This window comes from Mauremys reevesii, linkage group 3 (genome assembly GCF_016161935.1).
Source record: "Mauremys reevesii isolate NIE-2019 linkage group 3, ASM1616193v1, whole genome shotgun sequence".
Lineage (NCBI taxonomy): Eukaryota > Metazoa > Chordata > Testudines > Geoemydidae > Mauremys > Mauremys reevesii.
In genome coordinates this window covers 191,145,588-191,172,181 of record NC_052625.1, presented here as the reverse complement: position 1 = coordinate 191,172,181, position 26,594 = coordinate 191,145,588, and the positions used below count along the sequence as shown (strand labels likewise).

Genomic DNA, 26,594 nt, shown 5'->3' with positions numbered 1-26,594 from the left:
CACCTTCCTTTTGATGGGTCTAAGTTGTTTGTGGACGGCATGGATAAATCTCTGCAAACGTTAGACTCTAGGGATACCTTACTTTCTCTTGGTATTTATACACCCACCTACAAGAGACAGTTCAACAAGTCCCAGACAGCTCAGAGATCCCATCCTGCTCAATTCCTTATCTCCCAGAAGCCATGTGAACAGCATCAAAAGACACAGAGATTCCAGTGAAGGAAACTGTCTACTTCTGAGCCTCCCACATCGCACCCTTCCACCTCCAAGCAGAATTTTGACAGGCTGGTTGAGGGCCTGAACTACCATCCTCATCCTCTCCAGCTGCACTGAGTCACCTGCCTTGACCACCTTTACCACTTCAGGAGCACTTGGGAGTCGGTCACTACAGACAAGTGGGTTTTGGAGATCATCTCAACAGGGTACACCATCCAGTTTAACCAACAAACCCCCATTCCCTGTTGTTCTTCAGAGACCCCTCTCATGAGAGCTTGCTTCGTCAAGAAATAGACTCTTTCACACTTGGGAGCTATAGAACCAAACCCCATGCACCACAGAGGAAAGGGATTTTATTCAAGATATTTCCTGGTACCAAAAAAGTGTGGAGGTTGGAGACCTATCTCAGATTTGAGGCCACACAACACTATGTGAATGTGCACAAATTCAAAATGGTGACCTGCGGTGATTATCCTGTCACCTAGAGTAAGGGGATTGGTTTTCAGCCCTCAACCTTCAAGATGCATATTTCCATATTGTGATCCACCCATCCACAAACTATTCTTGCTGGCTCACAACTGAGAGTGCCTGCCTCAGGGCAGACTGCCAGAAAACAGGACAGACATCCCAAGCTGGTGATATGTTCTTTAATTAGATTTCATCAAGCCAGTAACTAATGTCTTCTTAGCTTATGTGCAACATGCCTCAGGTGGCACATGAACAGGATTCATCACTGAATTTGATCTGCTGGTTGGATCATTAGCTATACCAGTCTTACTATGGAGTCACAGTCAATCCCTTTAAACTCTCCAGTCTATCTGGCCACTCAGACAAATTGAACTTGGTGATAATGGTCAATTAAACCAAAAATCACACCACATCAGGTTGTTTCCAGTCCCAAGAGACCAGTTGCTTACCCTAGATTAATTGTACTCCAGAACTTAAAACAAAGACAACACTGGCAGCCAGTTCTATAGTAAATTAACTAAAGATTTATTAGCTAAGAAAAGGAAATGAGTTATTGAGAGGTTAAAATAAAAAAAAATGTGGAGATATACATACCTCATAGATCTGGAAGGGACCCTGAAAGGTCATTGAGTCCAGCCCCCTGCCTTCACTAGCAGGACCAAGTACTGATTTTGCCCCAGATCCCTAAGTGGCCCCCTCAAGGATTGAACTCACAACCTTGGTCAATACTCAAACCACTGAGCTCCCCTCCCCTCCCCTGGTGAGTCACAGTTTGTAATTCCAAATGGTTGCAGTCTTTTCAGGGTACCCTGATTGTCTCTGTGGACCTTTGCTTTGCATCTGGTACATTTCCCTGTAAGAGTCCAGACAATCCAGAGATGGAAGATCTTATAACGTCTTCTGACAGAAAACCAGCTGATCCCATGTGGGCTTTTCCTTTGGTGGTGAGTGAGTGAGGAATGTACTTTGAGTCTTTGACCTCTGGTTATCACACATAATGGCCACTTCCTTTGGAATTAGCACTTTTCTGTTGAAGTCTTTCATTAGCATTCCACAATCCTCCTTTGATGGGTTATTTTAGTTACAGGGGTATACACAATGTAAATGTTTGCTACTACATTATAACAGGATGAGCGAAAACAGCGCAAATAATCTCCCATTAGTTTCATGAAGTCTAAACATCAAATGCACTCTTCTACTTTCAGCAATCAGTTTGATCTATACTAATATACAAGTGAATTGGACTGAATACACTCTGATCTGCCAATGTCACACCTACGTTTCACTGTTGGCCCGGACCACTTTCAGTACTGAGTACACCCCTTTTGACTGTCGTCTGCCCCAAGTTGCTTTTCAAAAGTTATGTCAGAAGTAGCAGTGCAGCCATAGGAAATGTATTTTAGTAGTCCCATACCTGGACAAGTGGATGCTGAAAGGTCGCTCCCTGGAACCGATGGCTCAGGTAACTTCTTCCACGAATTTGGCGTTCAATTGAATATTCAAAATTTCACTTTGACCCCGTGCAGGTACATCTTTGATTCAGTAACAGGAAGACCCTACCTTCCTCTGCACAGCTTTGTGGCCCTTTCCAGCATAGCCAACATAGATAAGTTCAGTCCCCAGACTCGTCAAGAACAGTCTTCAGTTGCTGGGGCATGTGGCAGCCAGCACCTTTAAAACTCAGAACGTGCTGTCTTCAAGGGTGTCTCAGACTGTTTATTCACCAGACACCATTTAAATATGCTTCTTTTCATACCCACTTCTGTAAAACAATCCCTCAACTGATGGAATGACCATCACAATGTGTGTGCAGGAGTTACATTTGCACATCCTGACACAACGGACGGTCATCATAGTAATGGATGCCTCTCTGCTAAAGTGGGGAGTGCATCTAAACACTCTCACGACCCAGGATGAGTGGACATTGCAAGAGACCATGCTGCTACACAACCTCCTGGAACTAAGAGCAGTAAGATGCCCCGTCTCCAGTTTTTACCATTTATCAGGGTCAAACACATAAAAGTCATAACGGATAACATATCATGCATGTTTTACATCAGTTGGCAGGGAGAAGCAAGATTCCCCTCTTTCTGCGCCAAGTCTGTCAAGCTTTGAAATTGGTGCATATGTAACCAGATAGTCATCACAGTGGCCTATCTCGCAGGGGTTGAGAATGTGACTATGGATGAACTCAGCGGGTGCTTCTTCCAAGACCATGAGTAGAAAATAGACCCCAGCATATGACACCACATATTCCATCAATGGGGCACCCCTCAGATAGACTTGTTTGCCACAGAGTTAAACAAGACATGTACCCAGTTTTGCTCAAGAGGTGGACTGGGTCACAAATCCTTGGCGGATGATTTTCACCTTTGTTGATCGTCAACTCTCCTGTGTACATTCCCACCAACTCCTCTAAAAGCCAAAGTTATGCTCAAAATAAAAAGAAAAGACAAAGCCAGAGTCATACTAATAATTATGACTTGGCCCAGACAAATGTGGTTTCCTTACCTGATACAGCTGGCTGTTTGGTCACCAATCACTCTTCATGCCGCTCCTCATTTGGTAATATAGAGCAATGCAGCGTTAAGCAAGCATCTAACATCATTGGGGAGCTTCCGCTGCTTGTGGCTTTGTAACAGCATAGCAGGAAACTGTGCAGACTGCACTTGAAAGAGCAAAGGCTACAGATTTGTCTGTTGGTGTGACCTCATTGCTGTAAAATATACTAGACTACATCCTGACTCAAAAGTTCAGGAGTTTTGATGAGCTCCATAAGAGTCCACCTGGCAGCCATCATGGCTCTCCCTCCCGCTAACAGAGCATTATTCTGTTTTTGCTGATCCAACATCAGCGAGATTCCTCAGGGGACTTGGAAACCTCTATCCACCAGTCTAGCTCCTGATTGGGACCTCATTCTGGTTTGTAAATGCCTCAGGAGACTACTGTTTCAGTTGATGGCTATCTGCTCACTGCTCTGTTCATCAGTGAAGAAGGCATTCCTGATATCCATCACATTGACATGACAGGTTGGGGAAATAGGGGCCCTGATGGCATGCCCCCTTTTACAGTATTTTTTTTTTAAGGACAAGATCACACTGCAACCCCATCCCAAATTTTTACCTAAAGTTTCTTCTGAGTTTCATATTAACCAACCCATTCATCTTCCAGTCTTCCAACCCAAACTGCATCTAGATAACCAGGAGGCACTGCTGCACACCCTGGACATCAGGAGAGCCCTGTCCTTCTGTTTGTATAGGACAGAACCGTTCAGAAAGACCCACAGATAATTTGCTTTGCAAGCAGATAAGTCAAAAGGGTCTGCAATCTCTAATCAAAAACTTTCCAAGTGTATATCTGGCTCCACTAATTCTAGCTATGAATGGTGTGATATTCAAACACTTCTGAATATACATACTCATTCTACAAGGTCCATTCCACCTCCATGGCATTCCTCAAGAATATTCCCATATTGAGATATGTGAGGCTACTACTTGGGTGTGTATACATACGTTTGCTGAACACTATGCTATAACTTGTGACACTGCTGATACTGTGTTTGGCTAGGCTGTAGTTTCTTTGATACTGGACTCGACTCCAAAGCTGCCCCTGCCTTAAAGGGAATTTCTTGGTATTCACTAGAGTGGAGCACCCGTAGGGATACTACTCAAAGAAATGGTTACTCACTCTGTGCAGTAACTGTGATTCTTCAAGATGTGGGTCCCTATCGTTGCTCCACTACCTACCCTCCTTCCCGTTTGCATTGGAGTTCTCTGCTATGGAGCTTTGCGGTAGAGAAGGATCTGAGGTCGGTTGGCCTGTGCAGTGCTGTGTAACAATGGCATGAGGCTGACTAGCATGCATGTGCAGGCCTAACAAACTCTTCTATGAGAAATCTCCGATCAAAGGTGCGGGGTGCACTAGCGCACCTAGAGTGGAGCACCCGTAGAGAGAGAGATCTCAAAGAACCACTGTTACTGCACAGGATAAGTAACCATTTCTTCTCTGTACTTTCCTTGTGTCGGTAAGAAAAAAGACAGGTTGGAGGCATTATATATTTAAGCCATCATCCTCTTTAAGATGGTATTAATTTCTCTTAGATTCCACATTTATGGCAAGGATACCAAAGACACTGATCACCGCCTCCCTGCAACTTTTTCTGGTCTATTTTGCCTTTCCATTTTATCCTGTTTAATGCTGTTGGTGAGTCTTCCATAAAAACTCACCATAGTGACATACTTTCCTGTCTGATTTCTCTTGGTGATCAGACTGTTGAACTTGGCTGGCTTTATTTGTGTCTCAGCTTGAATAGCTGAACAAATGCAGATTACCATATTCATATAGGTGATAGAATTCTATATCCACTGAGAGATCCTTGAGAATTACATCTCTGGCTACTCTGTCCAGCAGCCAGATGTTTCTGTTATTTCATACAAATATAAATGAAACAACTTTTTTTAGCAGTCTAAATTCAAACTGCATTTGTCTATTTTTATATGTTTATGTCTAGGATATAATACAGCTCCCAATCTTTTCAAAGAATTCTCTAGATTACGGTACTAAAATGAAGAGAAGTTACCTGTATGGATTTTGAAGAATAACCTGTATTGCACATTTTATTTTTCTTTACTTCAGAATTGCAAGTACAATATAAACAATTTCTAAATTTTTTTTTAATATTCAGTATGAAAAGCGTTTAGAAAAAGAAACTAACTATAAGACTTATAAGAACTTTGGAATTTAAAAAAGGAATTTAAATAGCTAAGATGTTACACTCTTGATGTTTTTGTTCTATTAGCTTCAGAGAGCGATGAGCGATGTATTTTGGAGGTTTTATCAGATGACAGGTCTATCAGAAACCTTAAACTCTCAAAATATTTGATATTATAGCTCACTTTTCCATTTTGGTGATATGGAATGAGCCACATGTCCCTAGGGCTTTCTTCCCTCTCAGAAATGTTCAAGTTGGAATCCGACATCAGTGGAACAATATAAGAAGACAGAAATTTCCCTCACAGATTGTTTTGATATGCCAAATATTTATGGGAAAAAAGTTGCTAAAATGTCTGCTAGACTTGAACAGTGCTGTTACATAAATTCTTTTTATTTTGTTTTAACATTTAAAAAAAGTGAAATGCATTATTAGCTGCATGTTTATTTTGTTCTTTAAATAGGAGAAAGAAACATGCCATTCATAGCAGTGATACAACCTCTTCAGACGAAGAACGCTTTGAAAGGAGAAAGTCTAAGAGCATGGCCAGAGCAAGGAACAGGTATCACAACTTTCTGAGTCTTTGTGAGGGCCAGTTTATATGGGCCTGGCAGGAAAAAGCAGAATTATGGTGTAATATTCTAGTTAGTGTGAAAAGCGATAGTTTGATTCAGCAAACTATTTAGAAAAGTTCTCTTGCCTATGAAACTTCAATAAATTTAACTTACAACAGAAGAATATGGGGGGGGGGCTTGTTTTAGTTCCTGAACAAATATTACAATATTATTTATATCTATATAAAATATACAAATATATTACCATATATATTTGATCATAAATCGGTTAATTTATAAGCCGACACCCTTCCTCCCCGCCCAGATGGATAAGTAAAAATGGAAATTTTTTATAACCCGTTCATAAGCCGACCCTGTCATTCAAGAGTCAGCAAACTTTGGCTCCTGGGCCATCAGGATAAGCTGCTGGTGGGCCGAGATGGTTTGTTTACCTTGAGCGTCTGCAGGCATGGAGGTAAACCTAAGTAAACAAAATGTCCTGGCGCGCCAGCTGCTTACCCTGACGCGCCGGGAAAGCAACTGGTGGGGAAATTTTTTTGGGGGGAGAAGCTGGGAGTCAGGGGTGTAACCCTTGTGACCACCCCCCACATGACCCCATCCCTTCCCACCTTATCTGGGGAGGGCCAGGGGAGGATGTCTCTGGCCTGCTCCAGTGGGCCAAACCTGGCGGTGCAGCCGCAGCCTGCTCCAGCAGGCTGGGCTGGGCGGCACAGCCGCAGCACGCTCTGGGGGGCGGGGCCAAGCGGCACGGCTGCAGCTTGCTAGCCCTGGAGCTGCAGCTGCTTTGGAGGCTGGGGGGAGAGCAGCGTGGCCAGAAGCGGAGAGAGTCTGGCCCCGCCTGTTCGCTTCTGGCTCTGCTGGCTGTGCTGCCTCTCCTTGCTCCATCTGTTGAGGGGAGGGGCTGTGTCCCACCTCTCCCTTTCTATAGCCGTTCATAAGCCGACCACCTTCTCTGGTGCTTCCTTTTTTTACTAAAAAAATTCAGCTTATGAATGAGTATATACGGTAATTGTTTTTCTTTACTGCTGCTTTCCGTGAACCCTTTCCTTACCACTTTAAATTTAAGTAACTGTGATTGCTTAATTATAAGGCTCTTCTTTGTTTCCATGTTTTCATCTGGTTGGATTGGGTGTTCTCTTTGTTGGTTAAGAAATATATCTTAGTACAGGTTTTGTGGTTGGGTCTCTGCTTCTTGAATCATAAAGTTATCTTCATTGTATTTTAGGAACCTCTTTGTACGTCAGGCTGTCATTACTAAAGAACACCATTTTAGTCATTCTAGTCCTCTTTAATTTTGATTACTTTGACAGCCCTGGCATGTATGTTTTTTCACTATTCTTTATCCTTAGTGATCCATAGGAGAGTCTCTACTTTTGTTCTTTCTTTTTCATTTCTGTTATCTTAACCTAATGAATTTAACTGCTGTTATTGAAAATTGCTTTGTAGTTTTAAGAATCATAATTTTAAATATGTTGGATTAAGTTGAAGGAGACAGGAACAAATTTGTTTAGCTTAATGTTGATTTTGCTTGAGAGGGATAGCTGCACTAGTATCTTAATCTTCTAGTTCTGACAGTTACAGCCATCTTAACTTGTTTTATTGCTGATATATTCAATATCAACCTAAATTGCTTGCGTTTGTCGAACAGATGTCTGCCTATGAATTTCAGAGCAGAAGACTTAACCAGTGGAATCCTGCGAGAACGAGTAAAAGTTGGTGCAAGTTTGGCAGATGTTGATCCAATGATTCTTGACAAATCGGTAAAATTTGTTAAGACTTGTCTCTTTTTTATAATTATGCATTTGAGATAATGAAGATTAATCAGAAATCCTAATTGGCAGCTTAGTGAAAATCAGAGTTGAAGTGAATGCAAAATAAACTTTCAATGTGTTGTTGTTAACTAGTCTATCTGTTCACCCAGTGATGTCCATATACCAATTTTGGGCCAGAAAGCACTTGCTTTTAGTCTGTGTGTAATTCTCTGGTGAAATACATCATAAAGAAGCATATATATACATCATATTCACAGTATATATTTTTTCTGCTGGTTATCTCTAAAGATAATTGCGTTTCTAAAAGTCAGTGGATTCTTATTTGAATTTTTATGTTTGAGAAAACTTTACTGTTTTAGTACATTCATTTTTGCATACATGTTATCTAGTTACATACATATTTGCATACATGCTATGTTAAAAATAAAAAGTTGTTGCTTTACATGTTTTGTGTTTTCTTAGGTTCGTTTTGATAGCATAGGTGGATTGAGCCATCATATCCATGCATTAAAGGAAATGGTAGTGTTTCCTCTTCTCTATCCAGAAATCTTTGAAAAATTCAAAATACAGCCACCAAGGTAGGTGGATTTATTCTTTGTTGCCTTTTTTTTTTTTTTTTGAATTTCATTGCACCCCCTAAAAGTACTTAATAGGATAACATGTAGAAGACTGGTCCTTTCTCTGAAGACCACACAAGGTAAATAGATGGATAGACAAATGAGGATTATACTATACACCAGTTTTAGAGAGGCAAGAAGATGTGGATTGCAGAAATAAATTCTCTTTTACTTGCAGGTGGCAGGTGTATTTCTTTGTGGTTTAATTAGAGAAATATTTTTTTGCAGGCTGCTGCAGAAGTGAACTTTTTGTTTTCAATGAGGTGAGGTGAGGGTTGGAGGTTTGACATTCATTTTGGAAGCATGTTTCCAGTCATAATCAGCAGCATGACGACATGGAAACAATTCTGGAAAAAGGAGACAAAAGGGTTATTGAACTGGTATCATTGACAGAGCAGGGTTGAGGGGACACTAGAAGAGACCAGATGAGACAATTAGTCAAGGCTGTGTGTGATACAGGGCCTTGAAACAAGGACAGTAAGTTTAATGCACAGTGGAATAGAGTCTGTGATATGACTGATGGCCAGACAACAGTGTTGAAGCAATGGGCAAGAGATGATTTTGCCAGCAGGTTTTGAATGAACTTGAGGCAGCCAAGTCTCTCAAACTCTTTTTGTTACTAATTTTGTGCTGGTTTAACCAAGTACCAAAACAGACATTCTGCTATTGAAAGATTCAGCTGGGTAGGGGAAACTAATGGGAGGAACCAGTTGGAGATCATGAAAATTCTTTAAATGATTAATTGCCTCCTGCCTGAGAGTCTTAAGTGAAAGACGCTGTTCTGACTTAACCAAGTTGGAAAATAAAAAAATTAGCAGGTAGTATAAACATGTTTTTCTGTGAATAGAACTTAATTGTCAACGTTGTTAAGTGTACAGAGCGACTTGAATCCCTAGCTGTATTGTTTCTGTCATGCTGGCACTAGTCAAAACTTATTTGTAAAGAAGAAAGTGATCAGTTGAAGATATGAAAGGACCATACATGCTTTATAAGAAGGCTGTTAAAAATATTGAGGTTCATGTAAAAACAAAAATTAAAGGCCCCCCTCCCCTAATGAAACATATGCAGAAACAAAATTGAATTCTGATGTAGTACGCAATTTTAAATGAGGAAGAAAAAACTAATAATATTACAAAATACAAGACTCAGCTTAATAGTTTTTCATTTCTTTTAGTTTGTGGCATCTTACAAAATCTAAGATCAGCTTAAATGTGCCAAGTAATGATGAAAAGATTAGTCTTTTTTTTCTTCTCTGGGCTCCCTATCTTGAAGTTTTTCAAGAGACATAAAATAAATTTGTGACTATAATATTGATCCATTTATCTTCAGGGGCTGTTTATTCTATGGTCCTCCTGGAACAGGTAAAACCTTGGTAGCTAGAGCTCTAGCTAATGAATGCAGTCAAGGAGACAAAAAGGTGGCGTTCTTTATGAGAAAAGGAGCAGACTGTCTCAGCAAGTGGGTTGGTGAATCTGAACGGCAACTTCGTCTCCTCTTCGATCAGGTTGGAAGATGTTCAGATACTTTTGATATATTTTTTTCCGTATAATATTTTTCATTGCAATGTGTTTCATGGAGCCAAAATTGTCTTTGGATAAAAGGAAACTTTTATATAAGTTACAGTACAGGGGGCAGGATTTGCTAGAGTTCTAAATTTTAGATGAAAACATAGAGGAATGGTGATGAAATGATATTGCATTGTATCTAAGTGTTATCAATCAGGATATATTAAAAAACAATATAAGAGGCAGCTTCCTGACCTGTCCAGGACTACTAGTATCATAGTTGTCATAGTGGGTGTGGGTAGAAATCACAACAGAATGATTTGAATCATTGACCTGGCGTCTGGCTGGCATATTCAGAGCATATACTATGGTAAAGATTGATTTGAGAATTGTGTTTTTGAGAGTACGCTTCAGACACTTTTTAGTATGACCAATACTTTACTCATTCAGCTAGAGAGGATGATGGAGAGAGGAGAGCTTCAGGTAAAACAGCGGAATCCAATCTCTTGCACAAATGCAAGTTTCAGATATAGGTACTTAGTTTAAGCAAATATAATACTGTAGAAAAATACAATGCTTTCTATAATTAAGAGACTTAGACTTTTAATTTCTTAATGTTTTCCAGGTAAGGCTGTGAGGGGCGGGGGAGAGACTTCAGACAATAAAAAGTGCTAGTGGAAAATCAGGAAGTACCTTTTTTACTTAATCTGACTGCAGAGCAAAACAAAAAATTATGCCCTTCATCTCCTCAAAGAGCTTTTAAAATATTTTGTTTTTGTTTTACGTTAGAAACATCAAGTCTGATCTTAAAACTTTCTATTCTTGGAGGATTTGCCATTCTTGTTAAAAATGGGAATATGGTATCACAGAAGGATGAAAGATGCAACTTTCCCAGGAGGACGTAGGGATGCTATTGATATGTTGTTGATATTGCTTCTCTCAGAAGTTCAGAGCTAGTGGCACTGAAACTCAAGTTTGTCTGATGTGAAGTCACATTCCAATTCCTCCAAAGTTTTCCGTAGTACTTGAGCAAGAAGAGAGAAATGTGGACTTTGAGTGGATTTTCAGAAGTGATCAGCACTGTCATAACTCTCCCCCAATATTAGGCCAAGGGCTTTTGTAAATTCCACCCTGTATTTCTAATATAAAACACAAGCAAAAAAAAAAGATTATGGAGGCTGTCTTCATGACTCATAGAAGAGCATTAAAGGCAAAACAATGCTTTTTTTTTCTTGCTTTGAATTTTCTCTTTAAGTTGTGTTGTGCTTTTTTTTTTTTTTTAATGTAATACTTAACTGTCAGTTAACTATGTTGGAAATACTCTTGCTCAAGTGGAGACTATATGTATATATTTTGGAAATGTTCTACTATTTGAAGAAAAAAAGTCAGAAAGTACCCTTTTTTTTTTTACTTAAAGGCTGTCTGTATAGCAAAACAAGAATGATTCCCTTTACTTATTTTCTTAGGAAAAAAAGGCCACATTTCTGGACATACAATGCCCATTTCTGAACTTGTTTTTATATCTTTAGATTTGTAAAGATCTACAAACCCAGCAGCGGCTACTAAAACATGACAAACTGATTGTGTTTATTACACTTATAAAGTAATAATAGAATAATCTAGAGTGTTGAGTATAGGTTAAATAAATACTATGATTGCAAGAGTAATTGAGATACTGGAAATGAGGCTCAGAACCTAGCATAAGAAAATGGTTTACAGCAGTAGCAGAAACAGCTTTGTATGAGAGGAAGAAATGTATATCACAAGTTAAATGAATGTATCTGGGGGTCATATTCTTGTTTTACAAGAATGTATTTTAATCCCACCATGTCATTTTTTCTCTCCTGTGCTTTAGTCCCTTGATTTCATTGTTCTGATATTTTATCTCAGTATTATACTTTTTTCTTTGTTATGGGTATTTATTGTAATTTTATATTCTAAAAACCAAAACAAAAAATTCAAAAATAAACATTTAAAACAGTTACAAAAATGTGATCTCCTGCATTGCTCCAGGCATTGAGAATTCAGTCATCTAAATGCAGATTCTCACATTATGAATCAGTGCCACGCTGTTTGGGATTGTTCAAGAGTGCAGGAAAACCATGGCACTGGTGCCATCTTCCTTAGGTAAAGGAAAATACAGTCTTTTTTTGCTTTAGTTGTTAAAGTTCAGATTTATTCTCAGAGCTGGGTTTAAAAAAGCATCCCAATGCAAGCTTTTAACGTACAGCCTGTGGAAGTGTTACCAGCACATAGTGAAGAGAATTTGTTTTTACTCCATTGCAGAAGAAATTGGAATTAACAGCTAATATCCATTCCTGTTTCTACCTACCAGGCATACTTGATGAGACCTGCTATAATCTTCTTTGATGAAATAGATGGTTTGGCCCCAGTTCGTTCTAGTAGACAAGACCAGATTCACAGGTAATGTTTTTAATATACTACTGCGGGTTATGTTTTTATTTTGGTAAATTTAAAATAGCTTTTTTTAAAGCTTTATTTGGATTATTTCTTGGGTTAGATCCTTGCCCCTCCTCTGGCACTTTTACACCAGGTGAAAGATCCAGTGTGGTGTAAAGGGTCACTAAAAGCCCTGTTTATGACTAAGTTATGATTACTCCTGCCCATGCAATGCCTTTTCAAGACCACCTTGCAAACTCTGTCTGCAGTGATACTGGATAGTGCTATGACCCCATAGGGCAGCCCAGGGAGGACGGCATAACTTAATTTGACAACCTTGATGGCCTATGATGTAGGAGACCTTGATGATATTTACAAAAAATTGTTTTTGAAAACTTTCTTCTAGCTCTATAGTGTCTACCCTACTTGCTCTCATGGATGGACTGGATAATAGAGGAGAAATTGTCGTAATTGGTGCTACAAACAGACTTGAATCTATAGACCCAGCACTCAGGAGACCTGGTCGTTTTGACAGGGAATTTCTTTTCAACCTGCCTGATCAAAAGGTAAAAGTTACAAAGGGATAATGTAAAAATTTCTAGAGTGAAGTAAGTAGGTATCTCTGAAGATCCGCATATTTGACACAGATCTCTATCAAATAGCATTTGATATGTTTTCAAAAATGGTAACAGTTTGTCCATTGCTAGTCCTTTTTGTTAGTGTGGTATTTATTTATTTGGAAACTAGAATTCTTTAGACATCTCAAAGGCACTTACCCTCTTTGCAAAATTCAGTTCATAGTACATTTCAAGTTTTAAAAATGTTTTAAAAGTCATTCAAGCAAAAAAAGACATTTTAATGGCTCTGAGATAGGACATATGTTCTTACAACTCAAACAGCTCAACTAAATTTATTGAAATTTCTCCAAAACAATCTATAGCAGCAGACTGAGTAGACCCTCTTTCCTGTTGTCTCAGGTTTGCAGAAGACTCTCTCCAGGCAAACCATAGCAACAAAGTACAAATCTTCCTCTACCTCAGACTCCTCACTGGAAGTGTCAACTTTCATCTGAGACTAAACATGAGAAATTTCATCACAAAATTAAACATTTTGAGAGTTTAACAAGTTGATAATACACAGCAATTTGCACAGTGTTATATATCTTCAAAGTACTATGCAAACATTAACACTGGACTAACTTTCTGATTCTATTATAGTTATGGTTTCATCCATTTTGACAGAAGTAGCATGGAACTGGACGCAAAGCTCAGAATTCTTGAAATCTGCAAGAGCAAATAATTGTGTTGCAGTTTGCTAGTAGTGAGGGATTTTTAAAACGGTCTCTGTCGCTCCTCTTTGGGGCTCTTATACACAAGCATTTAATATCTTACTAAACCATTCCAAGACACAGTTTCCAAATAGAATCAAATTGGAAAAATAGAAATGCCCACTAGCTAAGCAAAGAGGATTCCCCAGTTCAAAAACTGCTAGCCACGCTCCCCCTTCTTCTTTTTAGGTCCCTTGAAGTCTGTTTGTTTGCCAGCTCATAGTCTGTTGCAGTGCCCTACTTCAGTGGCTCTCAACCTTTCCAGACTACTGTACCCCTTTCAGGAATCTGATTTGTCTTGCGTACCCACAAGTTTCACCTCGCTTAAAAACACGAAAGTGTCACAGCACACCTACTGAAAAATTGTTTACTTTCTCATTTTACTATATAATTATAAAATAAATCAACTGGAATATAAATATTGTACTTACATTTTACTGTATAATATGTAGAGCAGTGTAAACAAGTCATTATCTATATGAAATTTTAGTTTGTACTGACTTTGCTAGTGCTTTCTATGTAACCTGTTGTAAAACTAGACAACTATCTAGATTAGTTGTCCCCTGGAAGACCTCTGAGTACTCCCAGAGGTACTCGTACCCCTGGTTGAGAACCACTGCCCTAGTCAGTGTGCTCTGTGCTGTGACATCATAGCTACTGTAATCTCATTGAAGTGTGGAGCTGGCCCAGAGAAGGGACGAGGTAAAGCCCCATGCCTCACTTTTTCAAAACCATGCAATGTACTTTTAGAAGTGAAAAATTGGAGACCGTAACTGATCTTTCTCTGGGCTGGCTTCATTCTCCACTGAAGCTCTTTGGTAGTTCTGCTCTGAGTGAGGGGGCATCATAGTAGAGCTGGCGACTCATGACTTTTGGGAACTTGAATAAAAAAGGTAAGCTTGGTGAATTAAGTTTTGAAAGCCCGTCGTCACCTAGTTAGTGAGGGCATCCATCACATATTTAAGTACATAAAACCGTTTTGTTATTTGCAAATTAGTTTAAAGTCATTTCAGTGACCCTAGCTGCAAATCTCCAGGCCTATAGATATGTTTGAAATTCTGCATGTCTGGAATGTAGTAATACTGAGCAGTAAAATAAATAAATATTGTGTTTGTGTATCAGCATTTATCCTTTTTTTTTAAAAAAGGAAATGTATAAAAAAATCAACATTTATGCAACATTCTCACTGTGACTTTAAGCGCACACACACCTGCAAATTCAGAAAGGTTCCCACTGCAGTTGTAACTTGATCACATTACACTGTAAGCTGTCTGGCGAAATGACTTTATCTTTGTATGGATTTGTACAACGCCTAGCCCAGTGAAGCCCCAATCCTGATCGAGGCTGCTGAGTACTATGATAATATAAATAGGTGACTATATACACCTCTACCCCAATATAACACAAATTCTGATATAACGTGATAAAGCAGTGCTCTGGGGGGGGGACGACTGCGTGCTCCGGTTGATCAAAGCAAGTTCAATATAACACGGTTTCACCTATAATGCGGTAAGATTTTTTTGGCTACCGAGGACAGCATTATATCGGGGTAGAGGTGTATGTGGGAAGAAATACACTTAGCTATCTGCATCATAAAGAAAATTACATATGTACAAAACAGGAGTTGTAATTTCAGTGTGAACATATTTTTACATTTCTTAGTTTGAGTATTTTATATTTGCAACCACATGTTGCATTAATATATTTTTGATATTGGATTTCATGTGTAGGCTGTTAAAATCAAGTTTTAGTTGATTAGATTGGTTTAGTGTAATACTCGTGGAATTTTTCTGTAATAGTAAACTATCTTTGTAAAAGATTAAATACTGAGGCGTTTTATAATGGCAGAAAATCTTAATTGGAAGTATAGTGGTTGCTACTAAGAGAGTCAGCACACACAGGTATTTCCTATGCCACAAAACTTCCTTTCCTCCTGAGAATTTGTGTTGTACTCTTCTACATGTTCCTGTGACATTGTGTTGACACAATTAGGATAATTATTGACTCCTCTTGAATATGTGACCTAAGTGATTTGAAATATGTTGATTTACTGTTGACTGCTGATTTTACTTGCTAATGCTGAAATACTTCTTTATCAGGCAAGAAAGCACATTTTACAAATTCATACCAGGGACTGGAACCCCAAACTGTCAGATCCTTTCTTGGGGGAGCTAGCTGAAAAATGTGTTGGTGAGTGGTACCATATTAGTGTTATCACATTTAGATGCCTTTTCTTTCTATAAAACTTTTTCTTAACGCTTGTAAAGTATGTTGAACACTTGCTTCTGAAGTTCTGAACATGCATCAGATGCTTTTTTTTATTTATTTTTCAATTTTATTTTTATTGAAACTTTTATACTTTCTACAACCCTTATTTGTAATCAGAAAAATCAGGCATGATTGTATCAGAGGGATTAATATACAGAATAAATACTCAATAATAGTTTGAAGGTAATAATTCAGTAGATAATGTTTTCCTGACATAACCTCCAATGTCCTTTTGTAGGACTAGTGCTGACAAAAATAAAAGCACGTGGCAAGCAGAATCTTTAGGTAAAGATTCCTTTAAAAACTTTACAGATGAGATTGGTTGGCACAGTTTTTCTGCCTTATATGTGGACAAAAATAAATTTCAGTAGTTTTTACTGAATCTCTGCCATGTTCTCTTCAGACAAAGACTCACAAACTAACCACTGGTCCTAAAGCTAAGATATATCCCCCAGAGTCTACTACTGTGTAATATACCCATGTGACAGGCATAGACAAAAAAACTTTCTGTCTGCTAGACTCAGGCACCATGAATATCTTAAAATATACCATTGGAGCACTCAGAGACCTGCTGTACTGAATGGGAGGATGGTTGTTCAAGCCAGCTGCTTAAAAGCAGGACAGAAATAAAAACAAATGTTCATGTAGTGAGATTTTTAACCGGGGGCAATAACCCTAAAATACACACCACAACCTCCTCACAACAAACAATTTGTCGTATAAAGATACATCCTCTGTCAACCATCTGCTCGGGCAAGCATTGACGTTCTCAGAACAAGGATAATCTCAGATAATTGTTCATTGGGATCCATCATCAAAGAAATAAGAACTTTAAATTGAGCATCAGTCCATTCAGTCAGCTACTGTACATCCGAATTATCCTCTTCATCCACAGGGACAACCATCTTCGAAGCAGCATCCCTCCGCTTTTGATCCACAAAGACCTCAACATCTTCTGGTGAGGAGAAAATAACTATCCAGCAAACTCCAATTTAAGCTTTGCCGGGTATAAGACAGCATGTGCCAAACCCATTTAATGTAAATTCTGCTTGACTTTTACAAAGGCCTGGTGCCACTTAATGGGAGAGGGGGGATATCTGGGATAAAATCCAGTTTTGTTCCTTTGAAAGTTCACCATATTTCTGTCCACCTTGAGAATACAATTACCTATTTTAAGATGTTCAGACTGCAAGGACAGCCTTTTGTAGGTTTTACTGCAAGACATTCCTTGTGCTGAAGTAAAACCAGTTGGTTCTGGGGGAAAAATTGTTAATTTTCCAGAATAAGAAATATCCCCAGAATCTGGTGTGTCTGGTTCTTGCACCATTCTAATATTATGCACTTGAATTTCTCCTTTCTGTATCTTGGAGCTTTAATGTCTTCCAGCATTTCCAAGAGCAGAACATTGTGTCTACTATAAAAAGTCTCTACATCAGTCACAATAAGGCTAGTTTGTCTCATTTGCCCTGAAATTGCCTCATCATTTTTGTTCATGATGTCACGAACATCTAACCTTTTATTCAGGCTTTCTAGATTCTTTGGAGCCATGCGAACCTGCGTTTTGGTCCTCTTTCACACTGATGCAGTAGCTATTAGTCTGCTCTTGTTCCCAAGAGTGGACAAAGTTTAAAAAAAAAAACCAAAAAACCCCAACCACCACCCCCCAGTCTAGACTCAACAGACTTTTGGTACAGCATTTTTACCTTTACCCTGTTGAGTGAACGTGGCAACACCTACAAATACCTGAATCTTAATGAAGAAAACTACCGAAATGCTACAAATATAACTGACCTCTACTGAGAAGCAGTCATGAGAGTGGATAGCTTGCCTGTTGATGTATACTTCCCATACAACTTATTAAAAAAAATGACTGCGCTTATTTAATTGTTAAAAAAATAAGACAAACACAACCGGGACTTGTAGGGCAATAGCAGGTTGTTTCCTAAGGTTGGATTTTTGTCACAACTGTCATGGATTTCATGAGTTGATGTCTTTAAAAATGACGTGTGCCATTTGGACATTTTTGTATCTGGGTTTGTTAAATAGTTGAAAAAACTTCTTGGAGTGGCTTGAGGGCTGCACTATTAAGCCATGGGCTGCCTGTGAGATTAATAGGATGCAGCAGCTCAGGGAGAGAACTGAAGTGACGTAAAAGACCAGACCTTTGGAGTTTTAGTGGGAATTTAAAATTCCCAAAGTGGCCACAAGATGGGAAACTGAAAAAGCCATGAGCTCAGGAAAATCGTATGGTCTTCCTGCAGTTAAGTGTGTGTTAGAGATGGGCACAAACCAGCCTGAAGTTTGTGACTTGTGTCCATTTCTTGTACATATTTTTGTTTTGAATATTTACCTTCTAGGTAAATGGGTATTCAGTTGTCTTATTAACTCAAACTTTTAGAAAGCAAACCATGTTAGCTACAGCAGAGTTCTGAACTCTTCCATCCACCGTCTCTGTTAATCAGGCATATCCTTTCAAAATCTAGGTAGGCCATTAAAATAATATTAAACAAGGATTTTAAAGAAATGCAGCACTGAGTCAAGACACTTCTTAGAAATATTCTGTTTCATGTTCATTATCATAATTAAGCAATTTACAAGAAAAAGAGTTAATTTGTTACTAATTGGTTCTTTCTCTCCCATCTTAATACAGTGATGGAGAGAGATGACTGTTTGGGGTTTTTTCACCCCCCTGTTGTGAGAAAGCTATGGTGGTATCTTTCACTTCAACCTCATACTGAGTTCTGTGCTGGCATGCTTCCTGTGCAGTGTGCCACAGAATTTGGACCATGATGCTTATGATGATGTTAGGCCAAAATCTTGACCTTATTTGACAAGATCCTACCATTGTCTTGTCGTAGAAATAGTATAACTGGTTTTTGGGGAGGGCATTGGAGAGGAGAGAGTTTGAGGAGAAATTAGTTCCCAAGAGAAAAAACAGGGAAAGATGACGAGCAAGTTTCTGTAAAAGTCTGATGCATGTTTTATAGTAGGCTGTATGGGAGCCTGCTTCCTTACTGTGTTTCTCCCTGAAAGTTGTGCCCAAAACAAAAAAACGCTTGTTTGGTACAATCTGGTGGTGGTAGGGAGCACAGAATGGACTATTTTTTAGTTTTGTTCTATCACAAGGAAAGCCAATGATTATGCCCACCTAAATTCAGAATTATCTCCTAGATTTTTAAAAAGCAGAAGGAAATGCATTAAAATGTAGTTTTATTACTACAGTGACAATTGGGGATAAAATGAATTCCTTCAAGGTTAGAGTGAAAAACCATGCTTCATATTCAGCCTTGACAACTTACTTGTGTTCTTACATCTTCTGGGCATGGTATGTATTTGCTTAATACTAAAAAACCTATAATGTTCTGCAAGATATTTTCTTGCAGTTGTCTTGTCAGTCACTCAAATGACTATACAAGTATGCACAAGAGAATCCTTCAGTAAAAGATGAATTATTACTCTTCAAATGTAGTTGCTTCTGAGAAATAGGGAAATAGAACTGGAGACTAATTGTATATCTGATCACCTGAGAATTTAATTTTCAAAATAGGCCATAGGCTGCTATTTCCTAATTTTACAATTCCATGGAAATGTACAAGCTGTGATTAAAAAGACTGTTTGTTTGTAAGGAGTATTATAACATTATTAATAGAAGAACTGGAAAGGACATAGCTTTAGATTTGCTGAGTCTTAATTTGTGTCAGAGATGCTTAAACAGGATTTTTATGATAAAAGGGAGATTAGAGGAGCAATATAACCCTAATGCATGTTTGACCTTAACAATTTTGATTTAGTTTTCCCCAAACTCATTTGTTCAATCTATTGTGCTGTTCTGTCAGCAAATGGACAATTGTGAACTGGTAAAATAATACGCAAAGTTAAAAAGGCAAAGCAGCCTTTAGTGTATAACACAAATTCTAACTTACCCAGTATAAATGAATGCCCTCACCCTGCAAGTAAATTGCCACGTGTTAGGGTCTGTCCACATGGATTTAATTGTGAAATTGGGGCCTTAGTACCTGAACAATGAATTCTAATCAGAAGCCACTTAGAATTAGTTAACTGTAAGAAAATAAATGACCCATTTATCCTCTAACAAAATGAGGGACAATAAGATTGCTTGTATCTAATCTGTTTGATTTCACTTGAGCTATGGCTTATTAATGTGAAATTCAAGATAGTTTTTAATTTAATCTGGTACTCAACTATTGTGATTATTTACACAGTTATAACTTTTTACCATTTTAGTAGCCATTTTTCCAAAATGGAAAAATTTTATTCAAAAAAGTTGTGTATGGAATCCAATATTTATGGTACTGTTCTGACTATAATCACATACTTGGACTCACATTCAAATATTTATGGACAAGTCCTATAGAATTTAATGGGACACCATCAGCTTAAAACCATATTTTCATCTTTAAAATGTTTACCTACTTTTATTACTAGCCCTTAAAATTAATATTGAAAATGGGGAGAGATTGTTAGTCATCCCCCAGTTTGTTTACTGTGTGCATCTGTCAACACTTTATATTGTCATGTTTATTTTTTTGTTGGTGGTGCAGGCCTTGTAAATGGGTGTTTACCAGAGGCAGTAGTAGACCTGAAACAAAGTGAGTGGGCTGGTGTGTGCACAGTAAGAGAGGAACAAGGCAGGAAGGCAGGCATAAACAACTTCAGTGGTGAGGGTTTTGTGCCTGCCAGACGACCTTCCTAAACATAGAGAGGAGCAGGAAAACTAAGAATTTTTTTCTAAAAAGTGGTCTAAAAAAGTTTGATATACAATTTTAAAGGATGCTTGGCCAATTTTTTAAAAATTGTGGATAGATTCTATAAAAATCAATAAAAATGAGTAGAATTTAATAAATTATATCACTGCTAATTGTATCATTCTGTATGCTGGGTTAAAAACACTATAAAATTTTTCTATAAGAGAATAATCTTGTAATTGGTTTAAAAATTGCTATTCTGTACTTCAGCAGCGGTGAAACAAAATGCACCAAAATATATACATCTGTTATGAAGGATAGACGCATACCAGTATAAGAAATCCAATTGTTTTAGTCCTGAAAGCAGCAAAACTATCAATTAGTACCACAAAAGACTATTTGTAAGTTTTAGGCCTATATAATACAGTTGTATGTATGGCTCTAAATAATGATGATTAAGTAGCTATAGGTTCTAAACAGAAAATAGAATGAATAAAAAACACTACAACAGCATAGTAGATTTTCCGCTATCTTTCGCCATACAACTAGAGTTATAAAATTAAAAAGACAGAGAGAGAGAGTGTGTTGTGCTTGTCAGTAATACCTTAGTTTCTTCTAGCAGCTATGAAGAACGAATTAGGTGAGGGAATTTTCCTGTCTACTTATATGCTCTGATTAAATATTTTTCCTTAATATCCTCCATTTTCTCAGATGCTTTGTGGAGATATGTACTTAGTTCCTAAAATTCATCTGGACCATTTGCTGCTTAAAAAAAAAAAAATCACATTTTGTACATAGGCTTCCCTATAACTCTGTACAATTCTGTTTCACACAATTACAGGTGCAACTGATGCATTCATGTATAAAACAAAGACTATAAAGAAGAAAAGGAATAGAGATGACACAAAGCTGGGGGGAAGCTACAGTACAGTCTATAATAAAATCTTGGAAAATATTGATATTGACATATTAATTTCTTGCCATATCACATTGCTGTATAGGAATACCAGTGGATGCTATTTTGTATTTGCATTTGCCTTTCTTCCATAGGCTATCCACAGTTATCTTTTTTTCTGGTGATCTTTGAGGGTAGTCCAGATAATGGTATCATTGTTTTTTAATAAGGGTTTAACATTTGCTTCTTAAGCTGTAATCAGTTCCTGGGTTAATTTGCACTGGAACAGTACCTGTTCACGGAATGCAGTGTGAAAGAGTCTGTGACAATGAAGTGCAACTGGCTGCTCTTTTATTTTCAAGCTTGTTTATACATATGCAAGATGTTGGTGCTTCTTTATGGAACATATGTATGTTTGTTTTTTTCTACACTAGGGTACTGTGGAGCTGACATAAAAGCACTTTGCACTGAGGCTGCCTTGATTGCCTTGCGACGGCGCTATCCTCAGATTTACGCAAGCAGTCAGAAACTGCAGCTTGATGTTTCTTCAATAGTTCTCAGCGCACAAGATTTTTACCATGCAATGCAGAATATTGTGCCTGCTTCCCAACGTGCCGTGATGTCTTCAGGACATGCACTATCCCTTGTCATAAGGCCGCTGCTGGAAAGAACCTTCAATAACCTCCTGGTGGTTTTACACAAAGTATTTCCCCATGCCGAATTTAGTCAAGGTGACAAAAGAGAAGGTACTTAGTTTTTTTTATTATTATTTTTATTTTTATTTTTTTGCTCTTAACTATTCTGCTGTAGGTTGGAAAAATTTCAGCATCCTTATCTTACTCCTAGCCTGAAATGTGCTGAATCAGGTTTGCACCAGCTTATGCCAGAACTGACTTTGATTTGCTTATTTTACTTGGACATGTAATTAATTGTAATAATAATAATAATTGTAATTTATTAATGTAATGCTGTAGTGTCTAGAAGCCCCAGTCAAGAACCAGAATCTTATTGTGCTAGATGTTGTAAAAACGCAGAACAAAAAGATAACCCCTGCCTCAAAGACCTTACAATCGAAGTTAAGACGAGGCAATAGATGGAGACAGACAATAGATGGTCAGCGTGATGGAGAGCGGTATGGACACAGCAGTGGCTTGTTGTCCAGTTTTTTGTGGGCATCACGGCAAAAGAGAGTTGTGAAGGAGGATCATGAGGTAGCTTAGCCAATGTTTATGAGGAGCTTCTCCCAAGCATGATGGGCAGCCTGGGAGAAGGCATGGTAGTGCCTGTTTGAAAATTTAGCAAGTGGTTGATGGAGACTGGCATTATGGGCTGATTGGAGGTGGGAGTTAACATTTTGTTAGCAAATGGGAGATAATGGGTAGATTGGGGGATAAATCATGAAGGGCCTGGAAAGTGAAGACAAAGTGTGTCCATTGCAATGTAGATGTGTGCTCGCCTTATGCAGCACCAGCGGAAATTTTTTCCTTCAGTGGTATCCATCAGGTCGGCTCTGTTGCCCCTTGGAGTTGCACTGGCACTGGTCGGCACTGTTGCACCTTGGTCTCCAGGAAAGGAATCTTCAGAAACTGACGGGGAGGCGGAGTCATACATCTCTCTCAGGAACCGGCACCATGACTCCAGCTGGCACTATCCAACCATAGACCCAAGCCAAGACATCCCACCCATGGCTTGGCCTCCAGGACAGTGGCAGATACCAGTATAGTGGCCTTTCTAGAACCCCTGGGCTTTTCCTCTGATGCAAAGGCCACATTCCAGAAGATCATACTCTGTGGTGTCAGAGTCCAGAACACCTCCACCGCTCCTCTTGGAGTGGGATCCAGGCTCTGGTACCAAGATTGATGCCAAATATCAACACCCGACACCACGAAACTTGTCTAGTGCCAAGGGTGAAGAACAGTATCCTCTGCCTGTACAAGTGTCGTCCTCTCTGGATGAGGCTGTCGTAGGAGCAGACATAACACCATCCCAGGACGATTATAAGGCGCATCAATAGCTCCTCAAGAAAGTGGCTCAAAACCTGGGTATCCAGGTAGAGGAGATCAGGGAGTCCTCCCATGCCCTGGTGGACATTCAAGAGTGGCATTGTCACTAAACAATGCTATTATGGACCCCAGAGTGGCATTATGGCATACCCCGGCATCCCTCCAGCCAACGGCAAAGAAAATGGAAAAGAAATAATTTGTCTCAGCTAAGGGGTGCGAATTCCTTTATACACATCTAGCACAACCTTTGGTTGTGTCAGCAGCCAATGAGTGGGGAACGACATCATCAGCAGGTGCCAAGGCCAAGGATGGCAAAAAATTAGACCTCTTCAGCAAAAAGGTCTATTCAACAGGTGGCCTTCAGCTCAGGATTGCAAATCAGCAAGTGCTCCTGAGCAGGTGTAATTTTAACTCCTGGGACTCTGTTGAAATTTAAGGAGCTACTACCACAAGAGTCCAGGCAAGAATTTGCCGCTCTCATGGAGGAAGGCAAATCTGTGGCAAGGTTGTCCCTGCAAGCAGCCTTGGATGCTGTGGACTCTGCAGCTTGATCCATGGCCTCAATGGTGGCAATGCGAAGCTCTGGGCTTCAGTCCTCGGACCTACAGCCTGAGGTTCAACATTCATCACAGGACCTTGCTTTCGAGGGTATGTCGCTCTTTTCTGAACAGACAGACTCCAAGCTGCACAGTCTAATGGACTCAAGGGCCATCCTGAAGTCTTTAGGGCTTTATACATGACACCCTTGAGGAAACATGATGATATGCCTCAGTCAGCTCCTCTTTTCTTCCCGCCACCCACTGGCAAGACTACAGTAGGAGCAGAGGCTTTAGGAGAAGACCTCTGCACCAATCCTGGTCCACACCTGTTTTCTCTCCTCCCCTGGCACTCTGCAGGGTCTAAACAGGCCTTTCAATGGGAAACTCAAGGATGACGTACAAGGACAGAACTGGGATCCAGCTTCCCTAGTTTTTGTGGAGCATTTATCCCATTTCTATCAGGCATGGGCCCGTATTACCTCAGATTTCTGGGTGCTATGCATGATAGCACTGGGATACAACCTTCAGTTTAGTTGTGCGCATCCCCATCTCTCTTTAGAGACCCCTCTATTCCCATTATTTCCTAATTTTGAAAGCCAACAGCGATTTCAGGCTGAGTCCAGACCTGTGAAAGGTCAACAGATTCATGAAGAAGCTAAAATTCCTCGTGGTCTCCTTGGTTTCCATCATCCTCTCCCTGGAACCAGGGGACTGGTACACTGCCCATGATTTGAAGGATGCTTACTTCCATATCTCAATCTTTCAGGCATACAGAAAGTTCCTCAGGTTCGCCTTCTTGAGGAGAGGGGGTTCAGGTGTACCCTTACTTCAATGACTGGCTGGTCAAAGGTCAGACCAAGGTCCAGGTGGAGTCCAACATAAAATTAATACAGTCAACTTTCCAGGATTTAGGTCTGCTAATAAATGTGAGAGAGGTCTACTCTCTCCTGGGTTCAAAAGGTAGAGTTCATTAGGGCCATCTGTGACTCAGTTCAAACAAGAGCCTTCATCCCAGAAGCACATTTCCAAGCAATAGGGATGCTTATAGAGAGCCTCAGAAATCACTCCATTACCACAGCAAGAAACTGCTTGAAGCTCTTGGGCCACATGACATTATGCACCTACGTGATGCAGCATGCAAGACTTAGGTTCAGACCTCTCCAGCTGTGGATGGCATCTGTATACTCACCAAGCCAACACCACTTAGACACAGTCATCACAGTTCCCTCATCAGTGATTGCCTCCCTCCATTGGTGGCTGGATCTGCTGGCAGTGTGTGTAGGAGTTCCATTCTCAAGACCCCAACCATCAGTGTCTCCTGTCACAGTCACTTTGCCGATGGGCTGGGGAGGGCTCACTTGGGGTCCCTCAGAACTCAGGGCCTCTGGTCTCTGGAAGAATTCTTGTTACACATCAATGCCAGGGAGCTAAGGGCGATTTGCTGGGCCTGTCAGGCATTCCAACCCCAGGTGGCGTGCAGGTGTGTGTTAGTTCTCACAAACTACACAACAGTGATGTTTTATATCAACGAACAGGAAGGAGTGAGGTCCTTTCACCTGTGCCAGGAAACACTTAGCTTGTGGGAATTCTGCATAGCCCACTCGATCCACCTCGAGGCCTCCTGTCTGCTGGAATCACAGAACGAGCTAGTGGATCACATCAGCACATTATTCTCCAACCACAAGTGGTCCATCGATCCATATTTGGTGAAAGCCATTTTCCAGAAGTGGGGTAATCGCCAGATAGATCTGTTCGTGATGAAGCACAACAGGAAGTGTCTTCAGTTCTGTTCCTTCCTAGGTCAGAGCCCTGGGTCTCTTGCAGATGACTTCCTCCTTCCTTGGATAGGTCATCTCTTCTATGCCTTTCCTCTCATACACAAGGTTTTGCTGAGGACCAAGCATGAGTCATCCTGATAGCCCCGGCTTGGCCCTGCCAGCACTATTTCACCACATTCCTAGACCCTTGGTGTAAACACCAATCTGTCTACCTCCATTTCCAGACCTGATCTCCCAGGACCACGGCCATCTGAACCTCGAGTCCCTCACAGCCTGGAAGCTCCATGGTTGAACCCCTCAGAGCTAACATGCTCTGCAGTTCATAAGAACATAAGAATGGCTGTACCGGGTCAGACCAAAGGTCCATCTAGCCCAGTATCTGTCTACCGACAGTGGCCAATGCCAGGTGCCCCAGAGGGAGTGAACCTAACAGGCAATGATCAAGTGATCTCTCTCCTGCCATCCATCTCCATCCTCTGACGAACAGAGGTTAGGGACACCATTCTTACCCATCCTGGCTAATAGCCATTTATGGACTTAGCCACCATGAATTTATCCAGTTCCCTTTTAAACATTGTTATAATCCTAGCCTTCACAACCTCCTCAGGTAAGGAGTTCCACAAGTTGACTGTGCGCTGCGTGAAGAAGAACTTCCTCTTATTTGTCTTAAACCTGCTGCCTATTAATTTCATTTGGTGACCCCTAGTTCTTGTATTATGGGAATAAGTAAATAACTTTTCCTTATCCACTTTCTCAACATCACTCATGATTTTATATACCTCTATCATATCCCCCCTTAGTCTCCTCTTTTCTA

At 39.7% G+C, this 26,594-nt stretch overlaps 1 protein-coding gene across 5 annotated transcripts in view; it reads left to right on the top strand.

Moving 5' to 3' along the window:
• The window catches only part of ATAD2B (ATPase family AAA domain containing 2B), a 144,080-nt gene that overhangs the window by 44,407 nt on the left and 73,079 nt on the right, over positions 1 to 26,594 (top strand). For 4 of the 5 annotated variants that reach the window (XR_005595927.1, XR_005595926.1, XM_039529399.1 and 1 more), the window contains exons 9-16: positions 5,859 to 5,957; positions 7,619 to 7,730; positions 8,205 to 8,320; positions 9,689 to 9,863; positions 12,200 to 12,288; positions 12,671 to 12,830; positions 15,691 to 15,781; positions 21,895 to 22,206. Coding sequence is in view for 3 of the 5 variants with exons in the window: in XM_039529399.1 (XP_039385333.1) it covers positions 5,859 to 5,957; positions 7,619 to 7,730; positions 8,205 to 8,320; positions 9,689 to 9,863; positions 12,200 to 12,288; positions 12,671 to 12,830; positions 15,691 to 15,781; positions 21,895 to 22,206 (1,154 nt within the window). In the remaining 2 variants the exon portion in view is untranslated. The remainder of the gene's footprint in view (positions 1 to 5,858; positions 5,958 to 7,618; positions 7,731 to 8,204; positions 8,321 to 9,688; positions 9,864 to 12,199; positions 12,289 to 12,670; positions 12,831 to 15,690; positions 15,782 to 21,894; positions 22,207 to 26,594) is intronic. The other variant, XM_039529400.1, reaches the window with a different exon arrangement.